The sequence below is a fragment of the Penicillium digitatum genome, chromosome 1, assembly GCF_016767815.1.
Source record: "Penicillium digitatum chromosome 1, complete sequence".
In the NCBI taxonomy this organism is placed as follows: Eukaryota; Fungi; Ascomycota; class Eurotiomycetes; order Eurotiales; family Aspergillaceae; genus Penicillium; species Penicillium digitatum.
Window position 1 is genome coordinate 907775 of NC_089384.1, and position 25463 is coordinate 933237.

At 48.7% G+C, this 25463-nt stretch overlaps 11 protein-coding genes across 11 annotated transcripts; 5 read left to right on the plus strand and 6 right to left on the minus strand.

The window, feature by feature from the left end:
* Window positions 1-174: 174 nt before the first annotated feature.
* Window positions 175-1639, minus strand: Pdw03_2634 (ABC transporter, integral membrane type 1; the record flags this gene model as incomplete). The annotated part of the gene is made up of 3 exons (XM_014675002.2): window positions 175-783; window positions 843-1043; window positions 1100-1639. The coding sequence occupies 3 exons, from the start codon at window positions 1637-1639 to the stop codon at window positions 175-177; spliced, it is 1350 nt and encodes a 449-aa protein (XP_014530488.2).
* A 1271-nt stretch (window positions 1640-2910) lies between these two features.
* Window positions 2911-4397, minus strand: Pdw03_2635 (FAD linked oxidase, N-terminal; the record flags this gene model as incomplete). The annotated part of the gene is made up of 2 exons (XM_014675001.2): window positions 2911-4079; window positions 4139-4397. The coding sequence occupies 2 exons, from the start codon at window positions 4395-4397 to the stop codon at window positions 2911-2913; spliced, it is 1428 nt and encodes a 475-aa protein (XP_014530487.2).
* A 735-nt stretch (window positions 4398-5132) lies between these two features.
* Window positions 5133-6181, plus strand: Pdw03_2636 (YeeE/YedE family integral membrane protein; the record flags this gene model as incomplete). The annotated part of the gene is made up of 2 exons (XM_014675000.1): window positions 5133-5420; window positions 5477-6181. 2 exons carry the CDS (start codon window positions 5133-5135, stop codon window positions 6179-6181), a joined length of 993 nt encoding a protein of 330 aa, XP_014530486.1.
* Window positions 6182-6309: 128 nt separating this feature from the next.
* On the minus strand, window positions 6310-7690 carry Pdw03_2637 (Glutaminyl cyclase, putative; the record flags this gene model as incomplete). Its single annotated transcript, XM_014674999.2, has 2 exons — window positions 6310-6316; window positions 6495-7690. 2 exons carry the CDS (start codon window positions 7688-7690, stop codon window positions 6310-6312), a joined length of 1203 nt encoding a protein of 400 aa, XP_014530485.2.
* A 267-nt stretch (window positions 7691-7957) lies between these two features.
* On the plus strand, window positions 7958-8881 carry Pdw03_2638 (60S ribosomal protein L6-1; the record flags this gene model as incomplete). The annotated part of the gene is made up of 3 exons (XM_066100248.1): window positions 7958-8177; window positions 8232-8393; window positions 8448-8881. 3 exons carry the CDS (start codon window positions 7958-7960, stop codon window positions 8879-8881), a joined length of 816 nt encoding a protein of 271 aa, XP_065955648.1.
* Window positions 8882-9671: 790 nt separating this feature from the next.
* Window positions 9672-10506, plus strand: Pdw03_2639 (uncharacterized protein; the record flags this gene model as incomplete). Its single annotated transcript, XM_066100249.1, has 2 exons — window positions 9672-9773; window positions 9844-10506. 2 exons carry the CDS (start codon window positions 9672-9674, stop codon window positions 10504-10506), a joined length of 765 nt encoding a protein of 254 aa, XP_065955649.1.
* A 1743-nt stretch (window positions 10507-12249) lies between these two features.
* Window positions 12250-12664, plus strand: Pdw03_2640 (uncharacterized protein; the record flags this gene model as incomplete). Its single annotated transcript, XM_014674996.1, has 2 exons — window positions 12250-12363; window positions 12422-12664. The coding sequence occupies 2 exons, from the start codon at window positions 12250-12252 to the stop codon at window positions 12662-12664; spliced, it is 357 nt and encodes a 118-aa protein (XP_014530482.1).
* A 441-nt stretch (window positions 12665-13105) lies between these two features.
* Pdw03_2641 (uncharacterized protein) lies at window positions 13106-13574 on the plus strand (the record flags this gene model as incomplete). The annotated part of the gene is made up of 2 exons (XM_066100250.1): window positions 13106-13210; window positions 13317-13574. 2 exons carry the CDS (start codon window positions 13106-13108, stop codon window positions 13572-13574), a joined length of 363 nt encoding a protein of 120 aa, XP_065955650.1.
* Window positions 13575-15473: 1899 nt separating this feature from the next.
* On the minus strand, window positions 15474-19373 carry Pdw03_2642 (DNA mismatch repair protein Msh6, putative; the record flags this gene model as incomplete). The annotated part of the gene is made up of 5 exons (XM_014674994.1): window positions 15474-16172; window positions 16229-18639; window positions 18695-18872; window positions 18928-18975; window positions 19041-19373. 5 exons carry the CDS (start codon window positions 19371-19373, stop codon window positions 15474-15476), a joined length of 3669 nt encoding a protein of 1222 aa, XP_014530480.1.
* A 303-nt stretch (window positions 19374-19676) lies between these two features.
* Pdw03_2643 (Tyrosyl-tRNA synthetase, mitochondrial) lies at window positions 19677-21733 on the minus strand (the record flags this gene model as incomplete). Its single annotated transcript, XM_014674993.1, has 4 exons — window positions 19677-20772; window positions 20833-21119; window positions 21174-21327; window positions 21417-21733. 4 exons carry the CDS (start codon window positions 21731-21733, stop codon window positions 19677-19679), a joined length of 1854 nt encoding a protein of 617 aa, XP_014530479.1.
* A 315-nt stretch (window positions 21734-22048) lies between these two features.
* Pdw03_2644 (Raffinose synthase protein Sip1, putative) lies at window positions 22049-24785 on the minus strand (the record flags this gene model as incomplete). The annotated part of the gene is made up of 2 exons (XM_014674992.2): window positions 22049-24682; window positions 24735-24785. 2 exons carry the CDS (start codon window positions 24783-24785, stop codon window positions 22049-22051), a joined length of 2685 nt encoding a protein of 894 aa, XP_014530478.2.
* Window positions 24786-25463: the final 678 nt, after the last annotated feature.

The following is a 25463-nucleotide window of genomic DNA, read 5'->3' on the forward strand; positions in this document are numbered from 1 at the left end:
GATTCGAGGTAGTGCGACTTCCACATGTGCCAGGCGAGCTTGTCAGCACGATGCCCTTGGGCCAATTGCAAACATTGAACTCTCCAAATCCAAGAATCCATAGCACGTTCCCACTTGTATAGCTTGTATCCATCTGATGTCCACCTGATGCTCCCTAATGCTCCCTAATGCTCCCTAATGCAGGACCGGCCTCCACCCGCGTCTCGGCACAAAATCTTCCACGGCCTCATCGTCCAAGACATCGCGCCCCAGTCGCGCGGTAACAATGCTCCACTCATAAACTGGTCCGTGCACATAAAACGGCTCGAATCCTTGTCCGACGGATTTGGGAGTCCACGTTTTTTGGCCTATTTCTTTCAAACCCCTTGGCTTGTTCGTCCGCTCAAATCCCGAGGATTCCCGGTCTAAACTGAGGTACCATCGCCGTTGATGGATCGAACCGATTGTATTACTGGACCCTGGGTAAGCGTTGTTCCTTTGTATTTCGATGTCGGCGGTGTAGGTATTGTCTGCATGTGCAGCCCTAGCTGGGCTAGTTTGGGATTCGGATTGAGATCGGTGCATTGTTGGGCCCACTGTCAAATTTTGGTTACTAATTGGCGGCGAAGATCCGGAGTCCGAGGGAGATGACGGTGGTGGCACCCTTGGCCCGGATTGGTGGCGACGGCGCCGTTTGGGACCTTCGCGGATCAGCCTTGCAAAATCAGTTGTTTTATTCATCCGCAGAATTACAGTATAGCCATTGGGTAAAAGCGTTCCGTGCAGTCGAAGTCGGATTTTGCGCTTAGTGTCTCAGCGTTAGAGAACCGAATCCTATCTCTTCATATTGTCCAGGTCCCTACATTCTGAAAGGCCTCTCGCAACTTCGCACTATCTGAGATCCGTTCTTCCTGGGAAACAGGACTATCTTCAGAGATCTCTGATCGCGAATCGTCGGTCTCAGGACCGGAAGGGTCAATTTGATGAGGTAGAATTTCATATTCTCCAGTATCCCAGATAATCACGTTCCCAGTTTTGTGCGAAGCAGTCTCAATCAGATGGTTCTGTGAAGTGGTAAGTCATTGCTACAACACTGTCTCATGCCAGATCACAAACCCACCCATAAACAATGGATCCGAGTTTCGGTTGCATTCCGGTTTAACCGCTGGCTTTTCGGATCGCCAGGCATCCCATACATAACCGACCAACTGACAGAGCTGGTCTCTGAAAATTGGAGGCGGAGATCATAATGAAGCCCTGCGATGGGATGGTCATGTTGATGGATGACGAAATGACGTCCTTCTGAATGCTCGTTGCGTCTGTACAGCTCCATCCATTCTTTGATGGGCAGCCGCGGCAATGGCTGTTTGGGAGATGGGCGAATGCATTCTTTGAGATTTGCGGAAATTGTGCTCAGATGGTTGGTCACTTCAACCTGGCCTGCTTCAATGGCAGTGAGGCTGGATGAAGTGATTAGTCGTGGTATGTTCAGCATAGTAGCGTCTCCATCTCCATCCTTATCCCGTTTGATGGATGATCTTCTTCGCGGCGGAGAGATAGGTACATTTAGGCTTAAGAGAACTGGGCGCGGTTCATTCAGCGGAATTCTTTTTCTCGGCTCATCGTTTGGGTTGGTTTCTGGGCTGCAGGCGCGTTTCATGATTGGAGCACCTGGGCGATGCTGTGTTCCAATGAGTGTCACGCGAGAGTTACAGCCGTAATGTGCGTAATTGGCACAATTGGATTCATGTGTTGCATGACTTTCATGGATGGAAAGTAGAACAGATGTTGCGGAGCCCCGAGGGTTGCAGATGGCTTAGTAACAAACTGCTTGACTTTCAAAGTATCAAGGTTTACTTCAAGGAACGACAATGATAGATATCAAGCTATATCATATGATGCGAGATTGCAGTTGACGGGAACTGATGATCTAGTGCGAGGTACTTGACGGTGGCTATTAGATCGCATACCCTGCTGTCCCTTCAGCTGAAATTTTGATAATACAAGCAAAAAAACTCAACACTATCCAGAACAGAGAGCCTGGCTAGTATAAATGCAAGCATATTTCGCATCGATCTCTGCTTTTCTGCTCGCAAATTGTCCACAACGGTTTTGGGTGGTCCATGTAGTTTCATATATGCATGCACATCGTACATCAACGGAAACAATAGCCTTCAAATCGACTTCAACAGAGATTTTGCCATGTGCTTTAGCAATCATGAATGGAAATACTGTCTCAGTTCGAGAACATACAGATACTAGCATTCTATCTCAGTAGGAACTAGTAGCACCGGAAAATTTGGAAATGGATGCCTACTCTCTGCAGCTATCTTCCTTGATCTCCGTATCTAAGAATGGTTTTATTCACCGGTAAGGATTGAGAGTTTACATGTAGTATATTTTAAACAGAGTGGATAATCTAATAAGAAGCCTAACGAAAATTGTACTCGGCGTTACTGTTACTACCTCAACTAGAGTAAGAAGGCTCTACTTTGGTATTTAACATAACAACGGTCTTCTATTCTATCGCTGTCTAGTTAAAAGGGTTACTATGTAGCTTATAGCGGTAGCCTTCCGAACTCTTCTGATCTTAGTTATTGCTGAATAAAGTATCGCTTAGAAATTTAACCAACTTTGCCGCTCTCATAAGCCCCATTTTAGTAGTTATAGTGCTGGAAAGGATTGATGTCAGGTATTTGTGTCGAAGTTTCGAGTACGACAAGATTTAATACCTGTGCAACTATTTCGTTAAAATTATCCCAACCAAAACATTGATTCAATTCGAGACCAAAGACTGATGTGAAATATCCCAAGACCAGGACCAGTATTAACATAGCCGCATTTCAGTGCCTACTCTTGTGTCACTAAAACAAGTGAAGCTGGCACCGAATTTCGCTCCAAGCAACTCTAATTGCAAGAATTGATCATGCGTTATGGAACAACAGCCACACTCTGCGGGTTGTGGAAGACATCATCTGGATCAACAAGACTTTTGATACTCTGAAGCCGTTCAAGATTCGATCCCCAGTATGCCATCTGACCATTTGCTAGATAGGGATCAACATACCCCGGATAGGAACGCAGAGGACCGGGTGGTCGATTTTCTATCACAACTTGATGCAAGCGATCAAGGAACCTTCTAGCAATGAACGCAGGAGGCTCAAAGCCGACCACAGCATAGGATTGCATCCACATGACAGCATCACGGTGAACATAGGCCGTGGCATTCATGGGAACATCGTTCGTTGCGCCACCTTCGAGGTCGAAAATAACCCACCAATTCTCACTGCCCTTCGGTGCGGTGTCGAGGTATGTAAACAAGGCGACAAGCCCGCGCTCGGTGAATAGTTCGTCGGTTGTAAACGATACTGACTTGGAGTAGAACGAAGTGAGTAAGGCTCCGCCGATCGACACCAGATAATTCTCCGCTGCATGGGCTACCAAGGCGAGCCAGTTCGTGATGTATGCCACATTGCCCTTGTTTCGGAATGGGAGACTGTTTTCCTGCTCAAACTCCTCAAACTCTTCTGTGGTTCCGAAGAAGCTGCCCGTGATCACAATACCGTTCTGGAAGATTGTGAGCTCGGTGGAATAATTCCGCGTAATATTAGTCTTTGCGATAATCGACTGCCAAGCTTGGAAGAGTTTGACCTTGTCAAGTACATCTCCTTGACTGAATGTATATGTGTATTGCGTAGCGCCCTTTGGAAGTTCCTGTGTGCGAACTTTGAACTCAGTGACAATGCCAAAGCTGGCAGCCGCACCCTTTATAGCCCAGAAAATATCCTGGTTCTGGGTGTCGGACGCTGTCACAACACTGGAGTTGGCCAGGACCACTTCAGCCTCCAGCACATGATCCAGCGCAGTTCCCCATTGTCGTGACATAAGACCCAGACCACCAATAGTGAAATGCCCACCGACACCAACTTGTGGACAGGATCCATGTGACATGGCTCTACCACCTGCATGTAGAAGACGATCTTGAAGATCACCCAAGTTTGTACCTGGTCCAATTGTGGCAACATGAGTGTCCGGATCCATTGAGAAGTTCTGGAAACTTTTTAGGTCGACGACGACATGGCCATCAGCTCCTCCCAGGCCTACCATAGCATACTTGTTTAGTAACGGTAGAATTTAGACCCAGAGAGTATTTTCATACCATAGTTACCATAGCTGTGACCTCCACTGTAAGCTTGTACCCGGTAGTTTCTCTCAACAGCACAACGCACAATTTCAGCGACCTGGTTCGTAGTATTCGGAAAGGTGATCACCGCGGGGTGAACAGGAATAGCTAGGTTATAGGACGGTAAGGCCCGGAATTCATATAACAGATCTCCCCGAAAAGTAGCCATGGCAGGGTTCCCTCCCACGGCGGCCATGAAGCACTCACGGCCGGCGACGCTGGATGTATTCCCCATTCTGGGTGAGAATAAAAATTGAAGATAACTCCCAAGATTCTTAAGTAGACAGTAGCTGAAAAAAAAAAACTATGCATGCAGAGATCCGTGATGACCACTGAAATGTATAGAACGGGCTGGATTGCGACTACTTCACAAGACGAAGAGCCCTGGCAAGTTCTTCGGCTCACTCCGACGTCTCATTTTCTCGGTGTCACAGTTGTTCAATATCTTGCGACTGTCACCTTCGTCACGAATATCCAGGGTGTCTTCCGGCTCTTCAAGAGTCCTCATCTAAACATAATTACTCGGGTTGTCTTGTCATGCTCCTGCGTGCAGGGACTAGTGCAACGCGGCGAATCAGTGCAAGAAAGCGCATGAGACGACGATTTTGAAAGTAAATGTTCGACTAGAGTAGTAATCAACAAGCACATTAAAGCTTGAGTAAATACCAAGAGATGCCGAGATAATTTGCTCGGGGACCACTTAGACGACAACGGCGACGTGAATGGTCCCCGATCGGGAAATCCTGCAAGAATTTAGACTGCCTCAATTGCGTTGTAAATTTGCTCTTTTGGGTCATTCAATACGAGACAATCCCCAGGTATAGAATTTTTATTCCTTAATTGGGTGTTCTATACCCCAGTCGTCAGAAATATCTACAACATCTACTATCAAACCACGGACTGAACCTCCCGCAATGACATCAGAAAGAAAATTTTGATAACAAAGACGAATCAACAGAGCATCAACATCATGTTCACCCCCATTCATACCATATCGGGTGCACTACTATTATTCCACGGCTCATCCGGCCTGCTCATACACAACGGCGCCGTCTTCGGCATATCCTCTCTTTTATCTGGGTGTGTCTTCAACCCGAATCGTGACAATGTGCCCATCATCGCGGGTATCCTGACCAGCATTGTGCCGGTGTATTTGTTGGCACCATCACTGATCCCGGAGTATCCCGCACCACCACATTCCTGGGCTTCTGCTGCAGCAACTTTGGGAGTGGGCTTCCTATCGGGATGGGGGACAAAGGTGAGGAGCATCGGATATAACCAGAGAACGAAGAACACGTTGACCAAGTGAAACAGAACGGTCGAGGCTGTACCTCCGGACACATGCTGTGTGGCATTTCACGTCTCTCGCCGCGCTCGTTAATCGCAACCGCCATCTTTTTCACAACTGCATTGCTCACGGCGAAATTTGTCGAGGGCGGATCCGATATTCCGTCTTGCGGTTCGATACCGTGCTATACACCAGTGTATCCATCTGGATCGGAGTTGAGCTTCATGTCTGCTGCTGCGCTATTGGCGGCTATCACAAACTTTATCGTCGTCCCGCAAAAGGTTCGTCGGTCGGAGGAATCTAGGGTTGTCTATTCCTATGTGGCAGGGTTGGAGTTTGGTCTGGGTCTCTTAATCTCTGGAATGGCGGACCCAGCCAAGGTACTCGGGTTCTTTGCCCTGGTGACTGACCCATTCCGATTTGATCCGTCGCTGGCACTGATCATTCTGTTTGGCATTGGGCCATCGCTGTTCACTTTCCTGGCTCAGAAACCTGGCCAAGTGGTCGAAAAGGGAAAGCCCGTTGCGATGCCTACTCTTTCCGAAAAATGGCAGCTTCCAACAGCCACGATGAGTGACATCGATTGGCGGTTCTTTGCAGGTACTGCGACGTTTGGACTAGCCTGGGGACTGAAAGGGGTCTGCCCAGGCCCTGCAATTTTGCGAACAGTCCTGCAACCAACTTGGGGACTGATCACGATGGGTGGTTACATGCTGGGCAACCTTATTTGAGGGCATTTGGACCAATAAATTATAGACATTAAATTCTTCATTCGCTTTGTCGAACTTTGGCTTGACCTTGGGGAGGCGTAGTTAAAATTGGTGCATGAAATTCTAAGGATAGAAAAGGTCCGAATACATTAGGAACTGTGTCCAAGGTTTGATTAGCAAATTCCAAATGCCATAGTATGTATAAATATAGTCGTTTCAACTGAAAGTATATGGCGTTGGTCCGTGAATAAATGCATTGGGTATATAACGGAGGGAAAAAGGCTAGATAGGGGCCAAGAACATAGAGAAGTGAGTGAGAGGAAGAATGGCTTACAAGTCAGTCTTCCTGTCTGTGCGAAGCGCTTCCAACTTGGCAGATTCGTTGTCATTGCGTGGACTGGGGGCCGATGGATGACCAAAGTATCCTTCCAACTCCATCCACTCAGCAACGAAAGCTGTAACTAGCATACTCCAGTCCTCGACAGTATTCAAATCTAAATTTTCACCGTCATCGTCGATTGTATGCCAAACAGAAGGGAATCCCTTGAAAGGTGCGAAGTCAATGAGATGTAGGATCTCTACCCCCTTTGCTAGGAAAGGAATATGGTCATCCTGTATGCCACCCGTTGCTGTGAGCTTGTGTCCATCCTTCTCGGTATCGACGAACCATGGATCAGCAGATGCGGACTTGAACTGCTTCAATGTCTTGAACCGTTTTTCTAGGGCGCCCAAGCTTTGATAAGCCCAGTGGGTTGTCTCATAGTAAGACTGGATCGTAGGCGATTTCGAGCCGAGCAGATCCAAGAGGACAAAAAGAGATATCGACGACAAGGGACTCCTGAACTCCGACATTGCGGGATAGACTTGGTCATCCCAATGTGTAGCCAGGGCACGAGCTCCATAGAGAGAATCAGTGGCAGTCCAATCTTTGAATGCTTCTTCACCGTCCAAGAAGATAACCTGGAGACCCCGCTCCTCTTCGAGGTAGATGTGCAGTCCCTGCTCCTGCAATGCGGACCATTTCTTCTCCAAGGCGGCGTCAATACTGCGCATGGCATGCATAATCATCGCACATGGTGCAGCACTGTCGATTCCACCGATAAAGCCTTTCGGTTCGATCTTGCTGTCATAATGGGCGACAAGAGTGAGCCGGCCAACGTCCCCAACCGAAGCCCATGGAGGATCGCGAGTAGCGATGAAGTTTCGGAAAGGTACCTCCTTCCCCTTCGAGAGTGGTGTTTTGGCTGTAGAGTTTTGAACCTCAATGGTCCATTTGGGCAATGTGGTCCGAAAAAAGTCGGCGAAGTGATTGAGCACTGCAGTGGAGCCGGGTGTACCAGGAACGCGGGTCCTTAGTATGGGTGACAACAGAGCGCCGTTGTGAATATCAAAGTCATTATTGGGCCGTAAAAGTTCGGTTAACGTCCTATCTGATATTTCCTCGTATGCCTCTACACATGCTAGAAGCATTACGAGGAGGCCTAGCCAAAGTACCACAATGCCAGGTGGCATACGATAAGCCGGAGACATGGCGTTGCAGGAAAGCTGGCGCTAGCTGCTCATGGCCTGCATCAAAGAAATATTCGGATAGAGTTCCAGCCTATACCAGCCAGGCAATCAACGGTATTTCAGGGTATGAGATCAAAGGAGAATGGCAGGGGTCAGCTCATACGGTAATCCGAACAGAGCGGAAGCCAAGGCGGTCACCTTTTTGCCGAGCACTCGGCGTCGCGGTGCCGATTCATTGGGGAATCAATCAACATCCGAATTCCAGGTCAACTGAATTACACAGGCACAATGCGACTACAAGTTCTACTTCACCCTCAATTGCGCACAACGCTACCAGAGTGTGCCCAGCGCAATCTTCGGAGGAGCGTCTGGGTCCGGTTCAAGTCGCAGATCCCTCGCCCGTCGCAGAAGCATCTTTCCCCATTACCCAGATCGAAAGAGACCCTCCCAGCTACGCGTTCACCGGTTACAAGAACGCTCACACCGCCAAAGACAACCACCAGGACAGGTAGTGTCACCTTTTCTGTCGATCATTAAGGGGGTATACTGAGATAGTCTGCAGGGCCACCTGAACGAATCTTGGTCTATTATGGAGGGACTGGCAGAGCTGTCTTTTTGGGGACGCTGCGAATCACCACAGTGCTTCTATTCGGTGCAGCATGTCTTATCGTTGCACCGGCATGCTCTGTGGCCAATGATTACCCCTGGTACAGCACACCTGCGGGTAAGCCAACTTGGACATTATACCACCCGATCGTCTATGCTGATAATACCCTAGTAATTGTTGCTGGCGCTCTCCCGATGCTATTTGTCTCCTATACGGCTGCACCGTACGTGAACTTTATCCATCTGGCGCTGCCCGCTTTTGCGAGGAAGTCGCGGGAAGCCGCCGTCCAGTACGCAAAAGATCTGCCTCCAACGGCGGTGCTGTATCTCACCAGCATGCGATTCAATACCATTCCCCGGCAAACAACTGCTCGCTTAGGAGATCTTGTTCCGCTCAAAGACACATTGCGGCCCGTCACATTCCAAAATTTGAAACCGTCCCCACAAAGATGGTGGCAGGGTAGAGCCCCAACCCAGTTTTATACCGGATCCCACAGCAAGCCGGGTAGACAGACATCAGCTTTCTTCCCGGACTTATGGAACGGAATTTACCAGCAAATCCAAAAGGCCAAGTCGCAACCTCATCAATCGCATCGATATCCATGACTTGATAACTGGTTCCAATGATGGTCTGACGCCCGTTTTTCTCCGGGATTGATCGATGGAGCCTAGCCTCAGTCACTCTAATCGAAGACTTGGGCGGCTCTTTATTGATGATGGGTTGTTCCAGGGGTCTTAGGAGATCCGTTTACGCTAGGCTCTTGGATCTTTCTCGCGTAGTAACCATATCACATCCTAGTCAGAAATAGCTTGCCTGAGGCGTGTTACCGTAAAGAATTCATTGAATGACCAGTCATTTCCCCATGCTTCAGAGGAATATCAATCCTATCCAAATGGCCTCGGCATGCCTAAAGTCTCACCTATCTGAAGCAGGTCCGAACCGCAGTCCCTTCAAGAAACCAAATTGTCCCTTGAAAATCCTCGTGATTAGAAATTTGAACATAGTTAACGTTGTTTCCAACTCGATTGAAGTTTTCTTTCTTCATCTATCTTCACTTTTGATAAAAGTAGGTCACAGCAACATTCATTTGCTATAATAACCTAGCGTCGATGATATTTTACCCTACACTCGTTGACAAGCCCAGTTCCTCTTTATCATCCACTGAGTTGAAAATCTTGAGTTGACAATCTTCTGCTCGACGCACATTATCAAGCCCAGTTCACATCAACACAACCTTAGTTCTTCTTTAAATCACTGCCGTTTGCCCTTTTTCTTTCATCTTCACCCAGCGTACAACTTCCTTCTTTCATCATACATTCGTGATTTCAACTTCAATCCACTTTGACACTCGACAGTAACTACCAGAACTTCATACAGTCTCACAGCTGATTTGAAATGGCTTCTCCTGCTGCTCCTAAGACAAGCCTCTTCCCTGGCATTTCCGCTACTGAAACCAAGCTACTCGTGCTAGCCAACGTCTGTCTGAAGAATGACAAGGTATCTCATTTGGTCCCAAGTTTCCCCATTGTGATGTAGTTGCTAGTTGCTAACAGAAGGGACCACAAAGATCGACTATGACAGGCTTGCTTTGAACGCTGGCATCAAATCGTCTTCTGCTCAGACGCTCTTCCGCAATGCCAAACGAAAGCTAGACAAACTGTACGGCGATAACAATGCTGACGCCAGTGGTAATGGTGCCCAGGCTGACATGTCGCCCGACGATACTCCCTCCAAGCGAGGAAAGTCCAACGCCAAGGCCAAGGCCCCTCGCACTCCCAAGTCTCCCAAGGCCGCTAAGACCCCGAAGACCCCCAAGGGAACCAAGCCAATCAAGACCCTCAAGGGTGGCAAGACTTCTATCAAGTCTGAGGAAGATGAAGACCAGGTCCCGATCAAGCTCGAGTTCGATCCTACCACTACGGAGTACGCTGAAAACCTCGCTAACGATAGCAGCCACGAGACCGCTGTCACGGAGGCTGTCGATGAACTCGCCATTGGCCCCATCGCTGGATCTGCCGCCGAGTCCGCCATTGAACCTGTCACTGGACGTTTCGCTGAACCTGCCGCTACCGCTGATACATTCAACTTCAAGACTGAGCAGTCCGAGGAGGAAGTCGACAAGGCCGATGAGATTGATGAGGCTTCGCTTGACCTAGCTGTGAACGACAACCTCCCTATGTCCCCATTGCCCGATGAAGCGGATGACGCCCACAAACAGGATAAGGCGTAGGGAGACAATCAGTACTAGGATTCAATTCCCTATTCAGAAACTCCTACAACACAGCGGGGGACATATTTGAAACGTGGTGCTTTTTACCAGATAGCTGGGATGTTTCGCAGGAGAATACGAGGAGGCTGCCAAGGGGAACCATGAAAGCTCTAAAGGAACGAAAAAAAAAAACAGAACAAAAACACAAACACAGCGTATTCACTAGGTTTTATCTCAAACCAGTGACCAAGCACTCAAATAAATCACTGTGGATATTCCATTTGCCGCTCCAGCTGTACATTTATCCAACAGTTTCGTATCTTTCGGCAATCGGGGATTTGGCCGACATCCGGGACAACACGCACATGTAGTTAACCGTCGACCTGTGAGGAACCCCTAAATGTCGTGTCATCTTCCCATCACTTGTGGATTATTTGGACGTGATTTGGAAGTTCGGACATTCACGCGTCGGTTGAGCTAGACATGACTTTGATGATAGTGGGATGTCGCTTAAGTTTGATGTTCATAAGGGTTATTAGAGTCATCGCAAATCTGGAGTATGAACAAGCTACGACGGTCTCGCGTGATTGGGGGGGGTGGGGGCGATAGTGGCTGTTGTCTACCCTTAGACGTTACTTGCACGTCTGGAAGTTGATTGAGGTGGACGAGAATTGGAGATTATAGCGGGTTAAGTATACAGCAGGGTGATATCTATGAAGCTACAAAGGACGGCTACATGTATTGAACCTCCAGGCCAACACTCAGATCCTTCGTGAAGGTGTAAGGTTCCCTGGCACGGTGGATATATCTGTGGAGAACCCCAGTTAGTTCTTCACACGAATAGTTAGCCGCTTATGCGACCTGGTTATATCTCTCTAGTGAATCTTTCAGCTGGTCTTTTTAGATGTATGGCATATCTTATTATAGATACTCTTCCCATGAATTTGGCTTCAATCCTACGTATGAAGAAGCTAGAAAGATTTCAAATTTTGTTTCTGGCACTATTTGTATAGTTCCAATTGATTCCTGCAGGATATCCTCAATTTCTACAGGACGTAGGACGGAAAATTGATAGAGGCTTGGATCTGACGCGATCAGCCCTTTGTACATTAATCAAAAACTGTGTTTATCGGAGGCTGAAAAACGGAACGAAGGGCAGTTTCTAGGTGTTATCTTAGTGATGAAGGGTTACAGATTAGGCACGAGAAAATCACTTAGAACCCAATGGAAAGTCTAGTATCAATTGAGAGGCAAAGAAGCGGGCTAATCTATTGCTCATGCGCTATAATCCTGGTATATTTATTTTATTTGACGCGCTGTGGTGGATAGCTTTGTAGACATCAACGTGGGCAGTGTTTTGGAAAGGAACTATGGAAGCCGGACCCTCTGATTCATTCCTCTATTGGCCCCTACGGAAATCGGTTCGGGTTGGTGTATGCATAGATCCTGCTATGGCATACATTCACAATTCAGTATCCATACATCTTAGCTCTACAAGTGTCCCATCTTCTTTAGTCGTAGAACTCAATACCAGATTGAATCAAAAAGACCTTCTTGGATGCTCTTCATTGCGTGTGGGAGTTCCGAAGTATCATCCCTACGCCGGACGTGGCTACACAGCTATTTATACCCTGAGTTCTCGGCGCTCCCTCCTTGAAGATTCCCCTTAACATCAGTCTGCCTTTTAGAGATTAAAATCTGCGACATTCACTTTTACAATCTCTATTCAACATCCATTGCAACTTCAAATCACCCAAAACAACCATGTCTTACTCCCGAAAGCAAGAGAAGACCTTTGACCTAGTGGAGACCTTGGGACTCACCCCTAACCAGGTGGAGCACCTCCTGCTGGGACTGCTGTGCATGGAAAAGTGCAAGGTACGTGAGATGGTGTTCTGCAACATGGTCTTGGGTCTTAGACGAATATTTTCGGCAGGTCGATTGGAGCAAGCTCGCCGATCTTTGCAAGGTTACACCTTCCTCTGCTAGAACGGTCTTTACCAAGGCCCGACGTCGCCTCGTGAAGTGGGAGGAGAAACCGGCCACTAGGGTGGCCAGGCAGGCTAAGAAGGGGGCCGAGGAAGCCGAGGAAGCCGAGGAAGCTAAAGAGTATGAGGTCGATATCAAGGATTATGATGAGTATGACGCTGCTTCACAGGCCGACGACAATGAGAATTAAGATGAAATGAGATCCACCGGTGATCATACCACAGACTGGGGTCAATTTAACGACTATCACCGACGTTGAATGTTCCAGGGAGCTTACATGTCTTGTTCAAGGTCAATCCTTGGGGTAAAGTTCAATCACCATGAATCAAACACATGTTGAATATGCATAATTGAAAAGGGTAAAGGAGTTGATGTCGTAGCCTATCTCGCGGAATATGGTGTAGGCTGCAGTCCTCAAGATCAAAATCACATGTGTCTTGTTTCCACAAATCCAAGTGCACGTAACATTTCATTCTCTTCATCACAATAGATGGTGTTCTGCATCAACATTTCACCACAACACCCCATCTTCGGTGCTATTACACAACAACAGAACCCTACACTTTATCAAACAGACAAAAAAACCCATCTATTGTCAGCGACACCGTCACATAGGTAGCCAACTAACACGATGTCGACCACCCCATCTCCCAAGAAAAAGTCCGAGTACTTGGGTGATCTGACAGCCAGTGAAATCAAGTTGATTTTGGCTAGTGTGTTATGCATGTCTGGAAAGGTACACGAGCTATCTGAACCCTTTCAACCATCACTCAGACTGACCATGCCCATAATTTAGCTTGACACCGATAAGCTTGGAAAGTTGAAAATTGGTCGAAGATCAGCTGGGCACCCTAGACGACGATCATGATGGATCCAACGCCAAGGGAAAGTCTCCAGCCAAGACCAGAGCGAAGAAGCGCGGTGGCAAAGTTCTTGATTCACAGCTCGAGCCTGAACCTGAGATCAAGACCGAGGCTAAACCTGGAGAGAGTGCTAAAAATGCCGTGAAGATTGAGGTTGAATCCGGAGAGAGCAGTGACAGTCCAGTGAAGGTCGAGGCAGATACCGACACTAAGATCAAGCTGCAGCCTACCGACTAAGTGGCCGTATCTTCGCAGTCTCTTCGAGTGCTCTTGACTGGCAAACTATCCGAAGACGTGTCATGGGATGCGAGATATCTGAGAGATTGATTTGACAGGAGGTACAATCCAGAAGGGATATTCAAGTTGTATCTAGGTTGTCCTCTCGAATGAGAATGGCTGCAGATGTTTGTCTAATGAAACCCCATTGCACAACAGCATGATAGAGTCACTGTCAAATGTGTGCAGACTTTGTCCATGAATGATCTTCTGGGTATTCAAAGCCCTTCCTTTCTTTGTATCCTTCATGTTCCTTCAACACACTTCCTCATGCTGTATTTCCATCTTCTTACTGTTTGTCCAGTCAGTCAACAAGAACTAAGGCTATTTACAAATTCATCATGTTCTACCGCCCTATAGCTAAGAATCCTGCGTGAATGGGTCTTGCCGGAGCTGATGTCAAATTCCTCCTTCTGGGACACTTTTGCCATGCTCCACAGGTTGTTCCCTACATACTTTAAATGTTGGTCTGTACCTGCTAAACATCCAACAGCAAACTGACACCAAAAAAATAGGCACGCCTTGCAGGTGTAACCCCCAGTCGTGCTAAACATGCATTCTCAGCAGCAAAGTCAACCCGAGTCAAGATATGCGCTGTGGATCCAGTGCTGATGTCAATTTAATCATTCGCACCAGGTGCCATTGGCCCAGAAGAGAGACCCGATGAGCAAATCAAAAAGCGTCACAGGCACAGGAAATCTCACTGCCCAACGAGTCTAACGAAGCATGTACAGACGAGTATACTGACTCAGAGGTCTACAATTCTCGACCAAAGGGCCACCACAAGAGCGTCAAGCGCAAGGGTTGTGCTAAACGAAGGGGTAAAGGAAGGCACATGACTGCGGATAGCGAAAGCGACGATAGCGAGGCCGAAGACGACTGGTCTTCTCAAGCGAATCTGAAACGCGCAAGCAAGTCCCATCGCCGGAGCTCCAAACAAAAACCTACGAAGTAAAACAGACACACCAAGTCCTCAACAACCCATGGAGCAAGAAAAGGAAGAAAAAATCCTTTCCAGGCAGGTCGCTAGATCATCCAGCACAATCGGGGTCTGAAGCGTGACAGGAAGCCGCACAAGTACCGTGATGATTCCACAGAAGAAAGGGCCGACGAGTCATCCAGTGCCGAGGTGAACGTCTGTGCGTTACGCGCAAGCAATGGCAGAGTGAAGCGCAAACGACTCGTGGAGCCCAGTGGTCTAGCTGATACTTGGGACAAAAATCGTGACATGAAGGAAGAAGGCAACGTTCAACCTGCTCGGGAAAACGCCAATTCCACTGTAGTCAAAGCTACACCCCAGACTGGGAATCACAAAAAGGCCTGAAACCCCCAACGAACTCGCTGATTCTGCGGATAAAGACCTCGTGGGCGGAGCTATGGATGGTCTTACATTGGATGGGGATGCACCGAAGACAAATGGCTCTGGTGCAGGGTGGACTAAGATCGAACTGCTGGATTCTTGAATGTGCGTTGATGGCGTTCTTTCTGTTGTGTGTTTTGTTCGACTGGCACGTTTGAGTGACCAGGAAGAAAAGAACAGAAAAGCGAGAAAGAGATAAAAAAAAAGCCCACCGGAATGACATTTTGACCTAGTGGGCTAAATTGATAATGGATTTAAGGATGACAAGAAGAGGAAAAACTAGCTTTGCTATGGAGATTCATACATATTCATAGGAGCAGGGGACTAGATATCCGAACAGATCCCGAGACACCCTTTCAACCCAACAGATGAAAGAACAGAACGAACTCTGACACGAACGGCCAGTTGAAAAGAAAGATACGTAGACACGTATACCAGGGACCGACATTTTGAAGATAGACGGAAGAAAGAATGAAGCACCACCGAACAAGGATTTCACACTAAAGCGCTTCGATTGCCTTCGTCAAGACATCCAAGCCGCGATCAGAGATATCGCCTGCATTCGAGTCATCTTCTGTGACAGACTCGCGCAAGGCCCAGGCCACATCACTCCACCATCCCAGACCGACATAGCCACCGCCCTTACGGTGCTCCAGACTCTCCTTGAGTCGGCTAGTGTGCTCCCACTGTTTAGCAGCATTCTCCGCACATTCGATGACCTTACTGGGAATCCCACACATAGATGCGCAGTGCATACCGAAACTACCTTCTGCAACACCATTCTCAAGCTTGTACAGGAACGTTACACGGCGCTCGACGTCATCGACATGGATGGCCATGCGCTTGGGTGCGATCTCGGGATGATTTTCGAACTCGGCGGCAAGCGAGTGGTAGTGGGTGGCAAAGAAGCCCAGGGCTCCGATATGGGTAGCGATGTGGTGAAGTACGGCCTGGGCCACTGCGACACCATCGTAAGAGCTAGTGCCGCGGCCGAGTTCGTCAAGGATGACGAGCGAGCGTGGGGTAGCTTCAGAAAGAATCTTCTTTGTTTCGGACAGCTCGACGAAGAATGTTGACTGTGCAGCGAAGATGTTGTCGTTTGCACCGAGGCGAGACATGATTCGGTCAACGGGAGTAAGTCGGGCTGACTGGCAGGGAAGGTAGCAACCGATTTGAGCCATAATGACAGCCACACAGGTCTGTACTTGTTAGCAAAGTTGTCAAGTCACTTGGGGGGAAGACGGGGTGAACACACCATCCGAAGAACAGTAGACTTCCCCGCAGCATTGGCACCGGTCAGCAAGTCAATGCTCGCATGGTTGCCACCGAGCTGGATATCGTTCGGAATAAAGTCCTCAACGGAAGAAAGAAGACACGGGTGACGGAGCTTTTCAAACTCCAAGACACTTCGTTCGTCCTCCACAAACACTGGTCGGCAACTAGGGTGGCCGATGGCCCCAGAAGCCTTGGCCAAACTGATCAGGCAGTCCAGCTGCGATACAATTCTAACTGCAGCCAGCCATGTGTCGTAATGCTCATCGAACCGGGCATGGAACCGTCCTGCAACCTCCTTAACGATTTGACTGTGGGTTTCTTGGGCCTCTTGTAACTTGCGAATGAGGCTTCGGAGCTCGGGGAAGTAGTATCGCTTGACCTGCTTCGTCGCAGACATTTGGTTCCAATCCTTGGGAATGTTCTTCACCTTAATTGGAACTTCTAGTTGGTAGATTTCCTTGCCGTTATCCCGGTAGCAGATGGCAGACGACCCCAGATCTTGGCGAGCCTTCTTCAGCATGGCGTCGAGATCCCGGTGAAGTTGCTCGATGATCTCCTGGGAGTTGTCGAAGTCTTCTTCGACGCCAGATTCCGGAACAAGAATGCCATTCTCCTTTGCCTTTGGACGATCGAATGCAGTCTTCCAGTATCCCAGCAGAGAGGCAAGGTCGGGCATTGCGGCTGTCAATTGACCAATGATACTTTCGCCTGAGCCTGTTTCACTTTCCTTGAGCAGACCCATAATGTAATCGATCTGTTCGAATCCTTCCAGGACACGTACAAAGTCTTGAGCCTTGCAGTTGCCAGCGTGGATACGAGAGATCAGTCGTTCGAGATCTGGCATTTTTGTTAACCGGGAGGAAAACTGGTCTCGAGCACTGGGATCGGCATTGAGTGAATCAACTGCATCCAATCTTGCGTTGATTTTCTTTGAATCAACCAGTGGGTGGCAGACCCACTGCTTGAACATGCGTTTGCCGAAGGGCGTGATACATCGGTTAAGCAACTGGAAGAGAGTGCCCTCAGATCCGCCATCGAAGGAGTTGGCAAAGATCTCCATATTGATCAGGGTCTGACCATCTAGTACAAGACTGGTAGCCTTCTTGATAGGATCGTACCATGTAAAGTTGCCAATGGTGATCAAGTCCCGCTCAATCTTCAGCATTCGCAGATACTGAACAAGAGCACCGAATGCACTCATCAAGAACTCCTTCTCACGGGCCTGACGCAGGGTCTCTGGCCAGGCTGTGAGATTATCGTCGTCCGCAGAGACGAAATACTCACTTGCCTCAAGCTCCCGAATTGTAATTTCGGATTCCCAAAATTCCTTACCAGGCTTCATGAAATTCCAGATGGTAGTGGGTCCAGTGTTATTTTTGAGAATACGCATGGCCTTCTGCGAAACACAAGATTTCTCCAGCAGCAACTCCCGAGGGCGAGTCTGCGCGACAAATGTCTCGAATTTAGTCATGTCAACATCGTCCACGAACTCAGACAAGAAGAATTGACCAGTAGCAGTGTCGACAAATGCGATACCGAACGCGTGATGCTCGTCCACAATCGCCTCTTTGATCGCAACACAGTATGTGGACATATCATCTTGAAGCATGGAACCCTCAACAAGTGTACCTGCAGTAAGGACACATGCAAGCTCACGCTTGATGATCTTGTCTTCTTTGGTAGGCTTCTTCCCCTCTCTCTCGCGCATTTCTTTACCGAGTGCGGACTCGGATTGGACAACACGGGCAATCTTGAAGCCCTTGGCCACGAATTGGTTTGCCCAGTGATCTAAACTCATCTCGGGAACACCAACCATGCGCATGTTCACTCTGTCCGTGAGCTTGAGATCAAACAGTTGGTGACCAATAGTGGCATCGTTCTCGTAAAGTTCATAGAATTTGCCCTTCTTGAAAAAAACGACTGTATCCCAGAATTTCTGCTTGATCTCCCAGTATTGTTTCTCAAAGGGTGAGAATTTGGACCATGCGAGCGGCGGGATGTAGACAGTTCGGGGATCATAGTCAGGATGTCCCTTTGGATTGCCATCGATGTCCTTGAGGTTAGCAAGCCACGGATAGCGCTGCTCAGGCTCCTTGGTGTGGGCCTTTTCCTTTATCGCGCTAGATGCTGTCTTGCTAGACACCACAGCGGCTCTTTCTTTCCGAGGCTCTGTGTTCTCCGGATTAAACGCCCATTTCTTCGCGGTTCCAGCTGAACCCTCTCCCTCTGGGAGATCAAGATCGATGTCGTCGACGGGTGGAAGAGGAGCAGGGACTGAGGAAGCGTTAGAGGCGGACTTTCGTGCCGATTGGGTGGATGGTCGTTTCCGCTTGTTGTAAGATTTGGCTATCTCTTCGTCGGAGTCATCCGCAACGACGAAATCGTCCATTTCTGTATCCAGATTAGTAGTGTGCCAGCAAAACCAACCAGCAACAGAGCACCATACCATCGTCCGAATATCCTCCTTCTCCTGCCTCATTAAATTCATCTTCGCTGTCCGGCTCAGTTCGTCTTCTCTTGGTCGCATGACCGGAGACACGATCCTTGCGGTTAGGACGGAAGATAACCTCGTCGTCGTCCTCGCCCTCGGAGTCAGACTCCTTGTAGCTGACCTGCTTTTTTCCCTGGTCAAATGGGTCAGCAGGAAAAATCAATTGAGCAGTCAGCTATTACACGTACCCGACGCGAAGGCGACATGGTGGAGTCCTGTTGTGACCCTTTGGTGGTCTGAGGAGAGAATAGTTCAGTCAGAGTGAAGGAACAAACAAGCAGCAGACTGGAGATTAGAATACCTTTAAAGCACTACCATTTCCCTGTTCGTCCTCTGGTACAGGAAGATCACTGCTTGGTACAGGACTTAGATACTGCGCAAAGCTTGAGAAGCTTCGCTTTTGTTCCTTGGGTGTGGGCTTTACAGCACTCTCAATACGCTTCTCGGAGGCTCTCTGCGCGGGTGACGATGCCGGTTCTCGCGTTCGATTATTCGAGGGAGTGGCTGGTGAGGACTTTTGAAAGAAACCAAGGATTGACTTCTGGCTTCGCATGTTCTGAGTGCTGGGGGTTGTGCGCTTGAGCGCGGGGGATGGTGACGCGGCGGACGGAGATGAGGCCGATGGTTTGGCCATTTTTTTTTAGAATATAGGAAATTGAGCCTCAATGGCAATGCACTCTCAATTCAACGTGGTAATTAGGGGTGGTTGTGAGGGAACTGAGGACGGTGAAGAGATAAGGCGCGGATCGCGTCAACGCGTAAAGCGCTTTCTCCGAGACTCGACCTGTGTCCATCTGATCGACACCCGCGACACTGACTTTCCTCATAATTATCACTCCGTACTTGGATTATATGGGTCTTGAAAGGCGAGTGAATAATTTTTATACTATTGTACAGATTGGATATTGTAGAATTACAGATCGAGTAGAGAATCACCTTAGTCTGACTTGGTCGGCTCTGTCGGCTCTGTCGGCTCAGTGGGCTCAATCTCCTCAGTTTCCCATCCAGGAACTGAGAGCCCTTGCGCACGGAATTCTTCATCGGGCACAATATGAACGGCCTTGAGCTTCCACTTACCCAATTTGAGCATCAGGAGATTGCCATTCAAGACAAATTCCTTTGTTTTCTCTGCGTCCCACGGCCGGATGGGTGTGAAAGACAACTGGTCCGACATGGGACCACTGTCACCGGGACGGCTTCCAACTTTGGCACCGTTGTTGACGATGACTCGGTGGCCTTCGCTCTTGGATGAAACGAGGCCAGCTGACCACAGAATTTTGTTGAATGGCTGGTTGAAAACCAGTGATTCAGGAAGGGTGACCTTAATATCGCCCATGTTGGCCCAGTTTGTTTGGGGAGCATATGGATTCCCAGATTGAGGAGTCGCAAAGCCGGTGGTGGGAGATTGTGGGTGGCCATCTTGAGGAGCGGATGACTTAAGAGGAGGAGTGGGATCGGCAGTTGAGGACCGGGGACGGAAAAGCTGGCGGTGTTGAAGAGCCACAGCATCAGCTTCGGCCTTGCCATGGATGAGCTCAACAAACTCAAGGGCGAGCTTGTGCTGTGCAACGCGCTTAGATGGGTCCTTGTTCTGCTCTTCCATGATGGTGGCAATTTCAGGCAAGGGAATAAAAGTGAACAGCTTGAGGTACTGCTCGACAACATCGTCAGGCGTACGTACAAAGTACTGGTACAGTTCGAATGTAGAAGTCAGGTCCTTATCGAGCCACACAGCGTTTCCAGCGGACTTGCCAAGCTTCTCACCAGACGCGGTTGTCAGGAGCGGCGTGGTGAAACCGATCGGCCGATCAAGTTCTGATTCTAATGGGTTGCGGACTTGTTCGTCGGCAGTGTTTCGGCTGATAGATTTGACAGCCTCCATGCCAAACAAGATGTTTCCATATTGGTCAGCACCTCCGACTTGGATTTGAGTGCCCTTTTGGAACAGCGTCCACCAATCCCAAGCTTGGAGAATAGGGTAGGAGAACTCAGCAAACGACATGCCATCTCCTTGATTCAATCGCGTCTTGACACTGGTAAAAAGTCGTCAGTAAACCCTCGACAACGGCTCCTCCAGACCTGCCAAAACTCACGTGTCTCTACCGAGCATAGGACCAAGCCGCATAAAAGCACCAAGATCTCGCAACACCTCAAGGAACGGCATTGAGTTCCACCAAGTGTTGTTGTTTGTCAGCGCTCGCTTCCACATCGGGTGCCGCTCGTATCCGTGTCTCCTCCCGTACTGCTCAATGCTCGAGCCCAACTTCTTCAACTGCATGTGCATGCTAGCCATATTTGCTTTTCGAATTGAGGAATGAACAGCATCTCGGCCCTTGAGGCGTCCGCTGGGATCGCCGACTCTAGAAGTAGCACCGCCAAGCTATCGAGAGTTAGTTGGGGCATTCAAGTGGGCGTGGAGTTGCGGGCAACTTACTAGGAAAGTCACAGGTAAGCCCCAGACGTATCCCCAAGCCAGAACCATGAAAGGAAGCATGTGTCCAACATGCATTGAGGGGGCAGTTGGGTCGATTCCAACATATATACCAGCCCGCTTCTCCGTTAAGACCTTGTGCAACAAGTCCCGCTCGCTGCAATTCAAAGAGAACAATTAGCGAACCATTCGAACGTTTTCATGTAGCCGATCCCATTAGATTCAGAATGTTCCGGTGTAACGTACCCGACAACATCATGAATCAAGCCTCGCTCCTCTAGGTGTTGCGCGAAGTTCTTCCTGTTTCCGGCCTTGATTTCTTTTGCAAACCCAGCCCACTCCTTCTCTCCATCTTTCATACGCTGAATATACTTTTGTGTAATCCATCTCTGCTGTTGGAAGCACGTGCCAGACTGCGAAACGGATAATGCTGGCCGATTGCTGTCACCGCGCAGCGGAATTGCTGTTGTTGCGGCAAAGCTGCGCGCTCCACACTGGATCCGACGGGGGGTTAGAAGGCTGCGGTACGGCGCTTGGCCGAGCGGTGCCGACTGTGGCCGCATTGGACCGGTTTGAAAATGTGAGAATTAAGGAAATGGGTCGCAATGGACTCAAGTCTAGATACGATCAACACCTCCACGGCTAGCTCCAAATGTCCGAGATTCTTTTGATAAGTCCGGAACATTAATGATGCGGCCCTTATCTCTGACATGTTGATCGACTTCCCAATCAAGATTGCATTTAAGGGCTTAGGGCCTGAGAAGTGCATATTGACTGGGGTTTATTGAGAGAAAAGATGCTCTGTTGAAATCATACCATCTTTATCAATCAAATACACAAAGATAGAGCCTAAATGCGACTAGCTTCGAAGCAGGAGCTTAACCCACAAAAACCTGCACAAAGGCCTCGTTACTCCATCCACTGTCCAACTTCATGGATTTCCATGCCGCCAATACATCAACTGCCAACACATTGGCATTCTCTCCACCCTGCTTCCACACTGTTTTCTGTGGAATCGGCAGCCCCAGAATTGTGATCATGAAACTCCGTCCAATGCTCCTGTCTTGAAGATCCGAGATGTAAATCCCTAAAGTGCCCAGCGCTTTTAAACTTATATCAAGTCGTAAACGGCCGTTCTCAACAACAAAGATGTCCGAAGTCACTACAGCCGCTGCGCCAGTCATCTTTCCTATAAGACCCAGCACAGCCACATGTGTCTGACTAACATTGTTGCCATGGCTTCCCGTCGGCGTGAACGACCGAGTCGGGTACGCAGTGAGAATCTCCCAGCCTTTTGGCTCCAGAACAACCGATACCAAGGAGTCCCAAGTAGGCCGCATGCGGTGCGAGATCTTACCGCTATTGTGTGCACGGACAATGTACTGGCCTTCAGAGCCCTCGTGAATTCCTGGGAAATCTTTCAATGACACTATGCTCGAGGCCTCGGCAGATTGCATATTGAATAGGCCCAAGATCCCACTTCCGGTCTTGGCCCAGCCGGTGTAACTTCCAATGCGCAGAATTTGTCCTTCTTTGTAGTCGTGGTAGGTGTCTATCGTGCGTCCGATCACACTAGGACGCAAAATAACCGTGGTTCCTTTGACAGTAGGAGCAGTCATCTGATCAAGCAGGGTCAGGTCATGTTTGCCCGGCTCATCGGTGATATATATTGGTCCTCCAGATATACATCGTGCTGCGGCGTGAAATGATGCGTATGGATGACATGTCTGGAACATATCCCAGTCTGGCAACACATTCAAGTAGCGGGTGAACAGTGCATTATGCGCATTGCAGAATACATGCCATGGGTGAGAGGCAACAACATCCGGAAAGAAATCGCCAGAGTTTCGCAATAGGAGCGCCGGCTTGTTGGTGGGAATTTGTGAATGGAAGATTATTTGAGGGGTCATTGACCCGCATGAGATTGATCGAGTGCTGAAGTGCTTGAGGGATGCGATTGACCATGCATCTTGATAAGAAATCACGAATCTCCGGCGGTCCGCTGGGTCCTCAAGAAGATCGAGGAAGAATTGTGCATCCGTCTTGACCGAGTCTATGCCAGCCGATGAAAGGTAGTTGTAGAATTCGTCGTAGAATCGGTTAACATCCTCGGGATCAATGGCAAGGATTGTTCCACCTGGGCGGTTCTCCACAATGGGGCCATTGGTGGCGGGATTTTTGATCCTCACTTGCTTAGTTTTGAATTTTTGGGCCAGATCTCCATCTGGTGAGATACCTCCCCAGTAACCCAGCAAGGCATGCCAGACCGCAATATGTTCTATGTTGGGATGTGCTTGACGAATGACTCGCACGGTGTGCTTTAATCCTTTCGGGAACCCTTTCGAGTGTGCCTCGAAATGCTTCCAGCCTTGCTTAAACTGAGACTCCCCCTCATTGTCGTTTGTCTGCCAGCCATCGTCGACAATAAGATTGACGACGTTGATCCCATTGGCCTTAAATGAGTCCAAGGCATGCAAGATCTTCTCTTCGGTGAGGTCCTGTCCCAGTCCATTCCAAGTACAATACGTGAGGCCATCAAACCATTCGGAAAGCCACTGTCCACTTGGTTCTTTATCGACAAGAACAATATCATCATCAAGGGGAGACAATGGAACCGAATCGTCCAAATCAAGATGACTCGTATCTCTAAACGGCCTGACCACCTTCCGTGCCTCATAAACCACAGCCGACATGGCAACTTCAAAGTTCTCCGCGGCGCTCACAAGCACGTGGAACTTTGATGCTTCAGAATTGTCACTCTTCGCGAAGATCACGACTTCTCCGTTCTCACTTGACTGGAACACAGTCAAAATGTCGTTGACTCCCGAAACAGCCAGAAGAACCAGATTCACGCCATCTTCGCGCAGAAAAGAGCAGATTAATGCATCTTCCGTGAGTCGGAAGTGATCTTTGCCATGTCGAGGACCTAGCCATGGACTCGAGACACGTACTAGTGAGAAATACCTTACCACTGAAGAAGGGGTACCAAGTGCCAGTCGTTTGATGGTCGAAGATCCATTGTGAACAGCATCTATATTACCAGAAAGAGCCCATAGAACCGACCCAGGAGCTTCACTAAGCCGTGACTCAATCTGTAAGGCATCATGAAGATTATCGATGTAATTTTCCAGATTTTGCTTGGGATCTCTTGCACCAATATCCGTGGGCACAGCCTTGTCAAGATCAGAGTGATGTGCCATGTATACAATTTCACCATCGCTCACGGGGTGTGTTTGATTAGCCCACTGCCATTCCGTGTCTGAACCAGTTCGGAACCGGACAGTGAACTGTGCATGACCTCCTGCTGCTGGCAGGGATACCTCTTCAGAGAATACATAACGATGGTAGGGGTAGTCGCTGTCATTTCCTGTTAACAGAGCTGCTTGGTCTGTATCGCATCTCTTCAATGACAGAGATGCCCATTCACTTTCAGTGATGTTGTGCCAGATCTGCGCTTCCCACGATTGAACGGGGAACAAGCTGCTGGACTCTATGGTAACCGTGAAGCGCAGCTGTTGAAGATGTCAGTGTTTCTTTACACCATAGTCTCAATAGGATTCTCACATTATCTTCTTCGGACCTAGATGATTTCTGCGCCGATCGGAGACAAGTCATTTTCCCCAGCGGTGGATATGATGTTATCCGTGCAAATAGGGCCATTTGAGCCTGGCTAGCAAGCGATGCCTGTGGCTGTCGAACACTTTGGCTGGGGCCCTGGATTGGAAGGGTTGATGCATCTCTATCATTGAACCGCATTGAAGACAGGTAGGGTGTTGGATCAGGTTGTCTATCCCAGCAGTGGAACACTAGTTTCAGAAAAATCTGGATTAATGAAGTATTTCAGAAAAGGCTATAGAAAACGTGTATGCTTGGGTGTACAAAGAGAAAGAAACTTGCAGGTGGTTGGTTTTACCTCATGCAGGGGAAGTGGCGGGGAAGCTACTACCTTGGCTTGTCTACCACAATGATCCTCAGCACAATGGTCTACAGAGTGTTTTTGAAAACCTACATTATGATCAAAATCTTGAAATGTGCTAAGAATATGCTAATTATGCAAAATCTAGGACGGTTCCAAGTTTACAAGGTGCGCACTATCAAGCCTTGAATCTTTGTGGTTATTTGAAAGATTTGCAAACAGGATGAGACAGAGAGAGCCATAGAAAATAAAAGGGAGGATGAACGCGACAACGATCGAAGTCGAACCGGAACAGTCCAGGTGGAAGATCTTCGACACTTCCCTCGCAGTATACATCAAAAACGTCACAACAAGGCTACCTACTGCTGGGGACACCA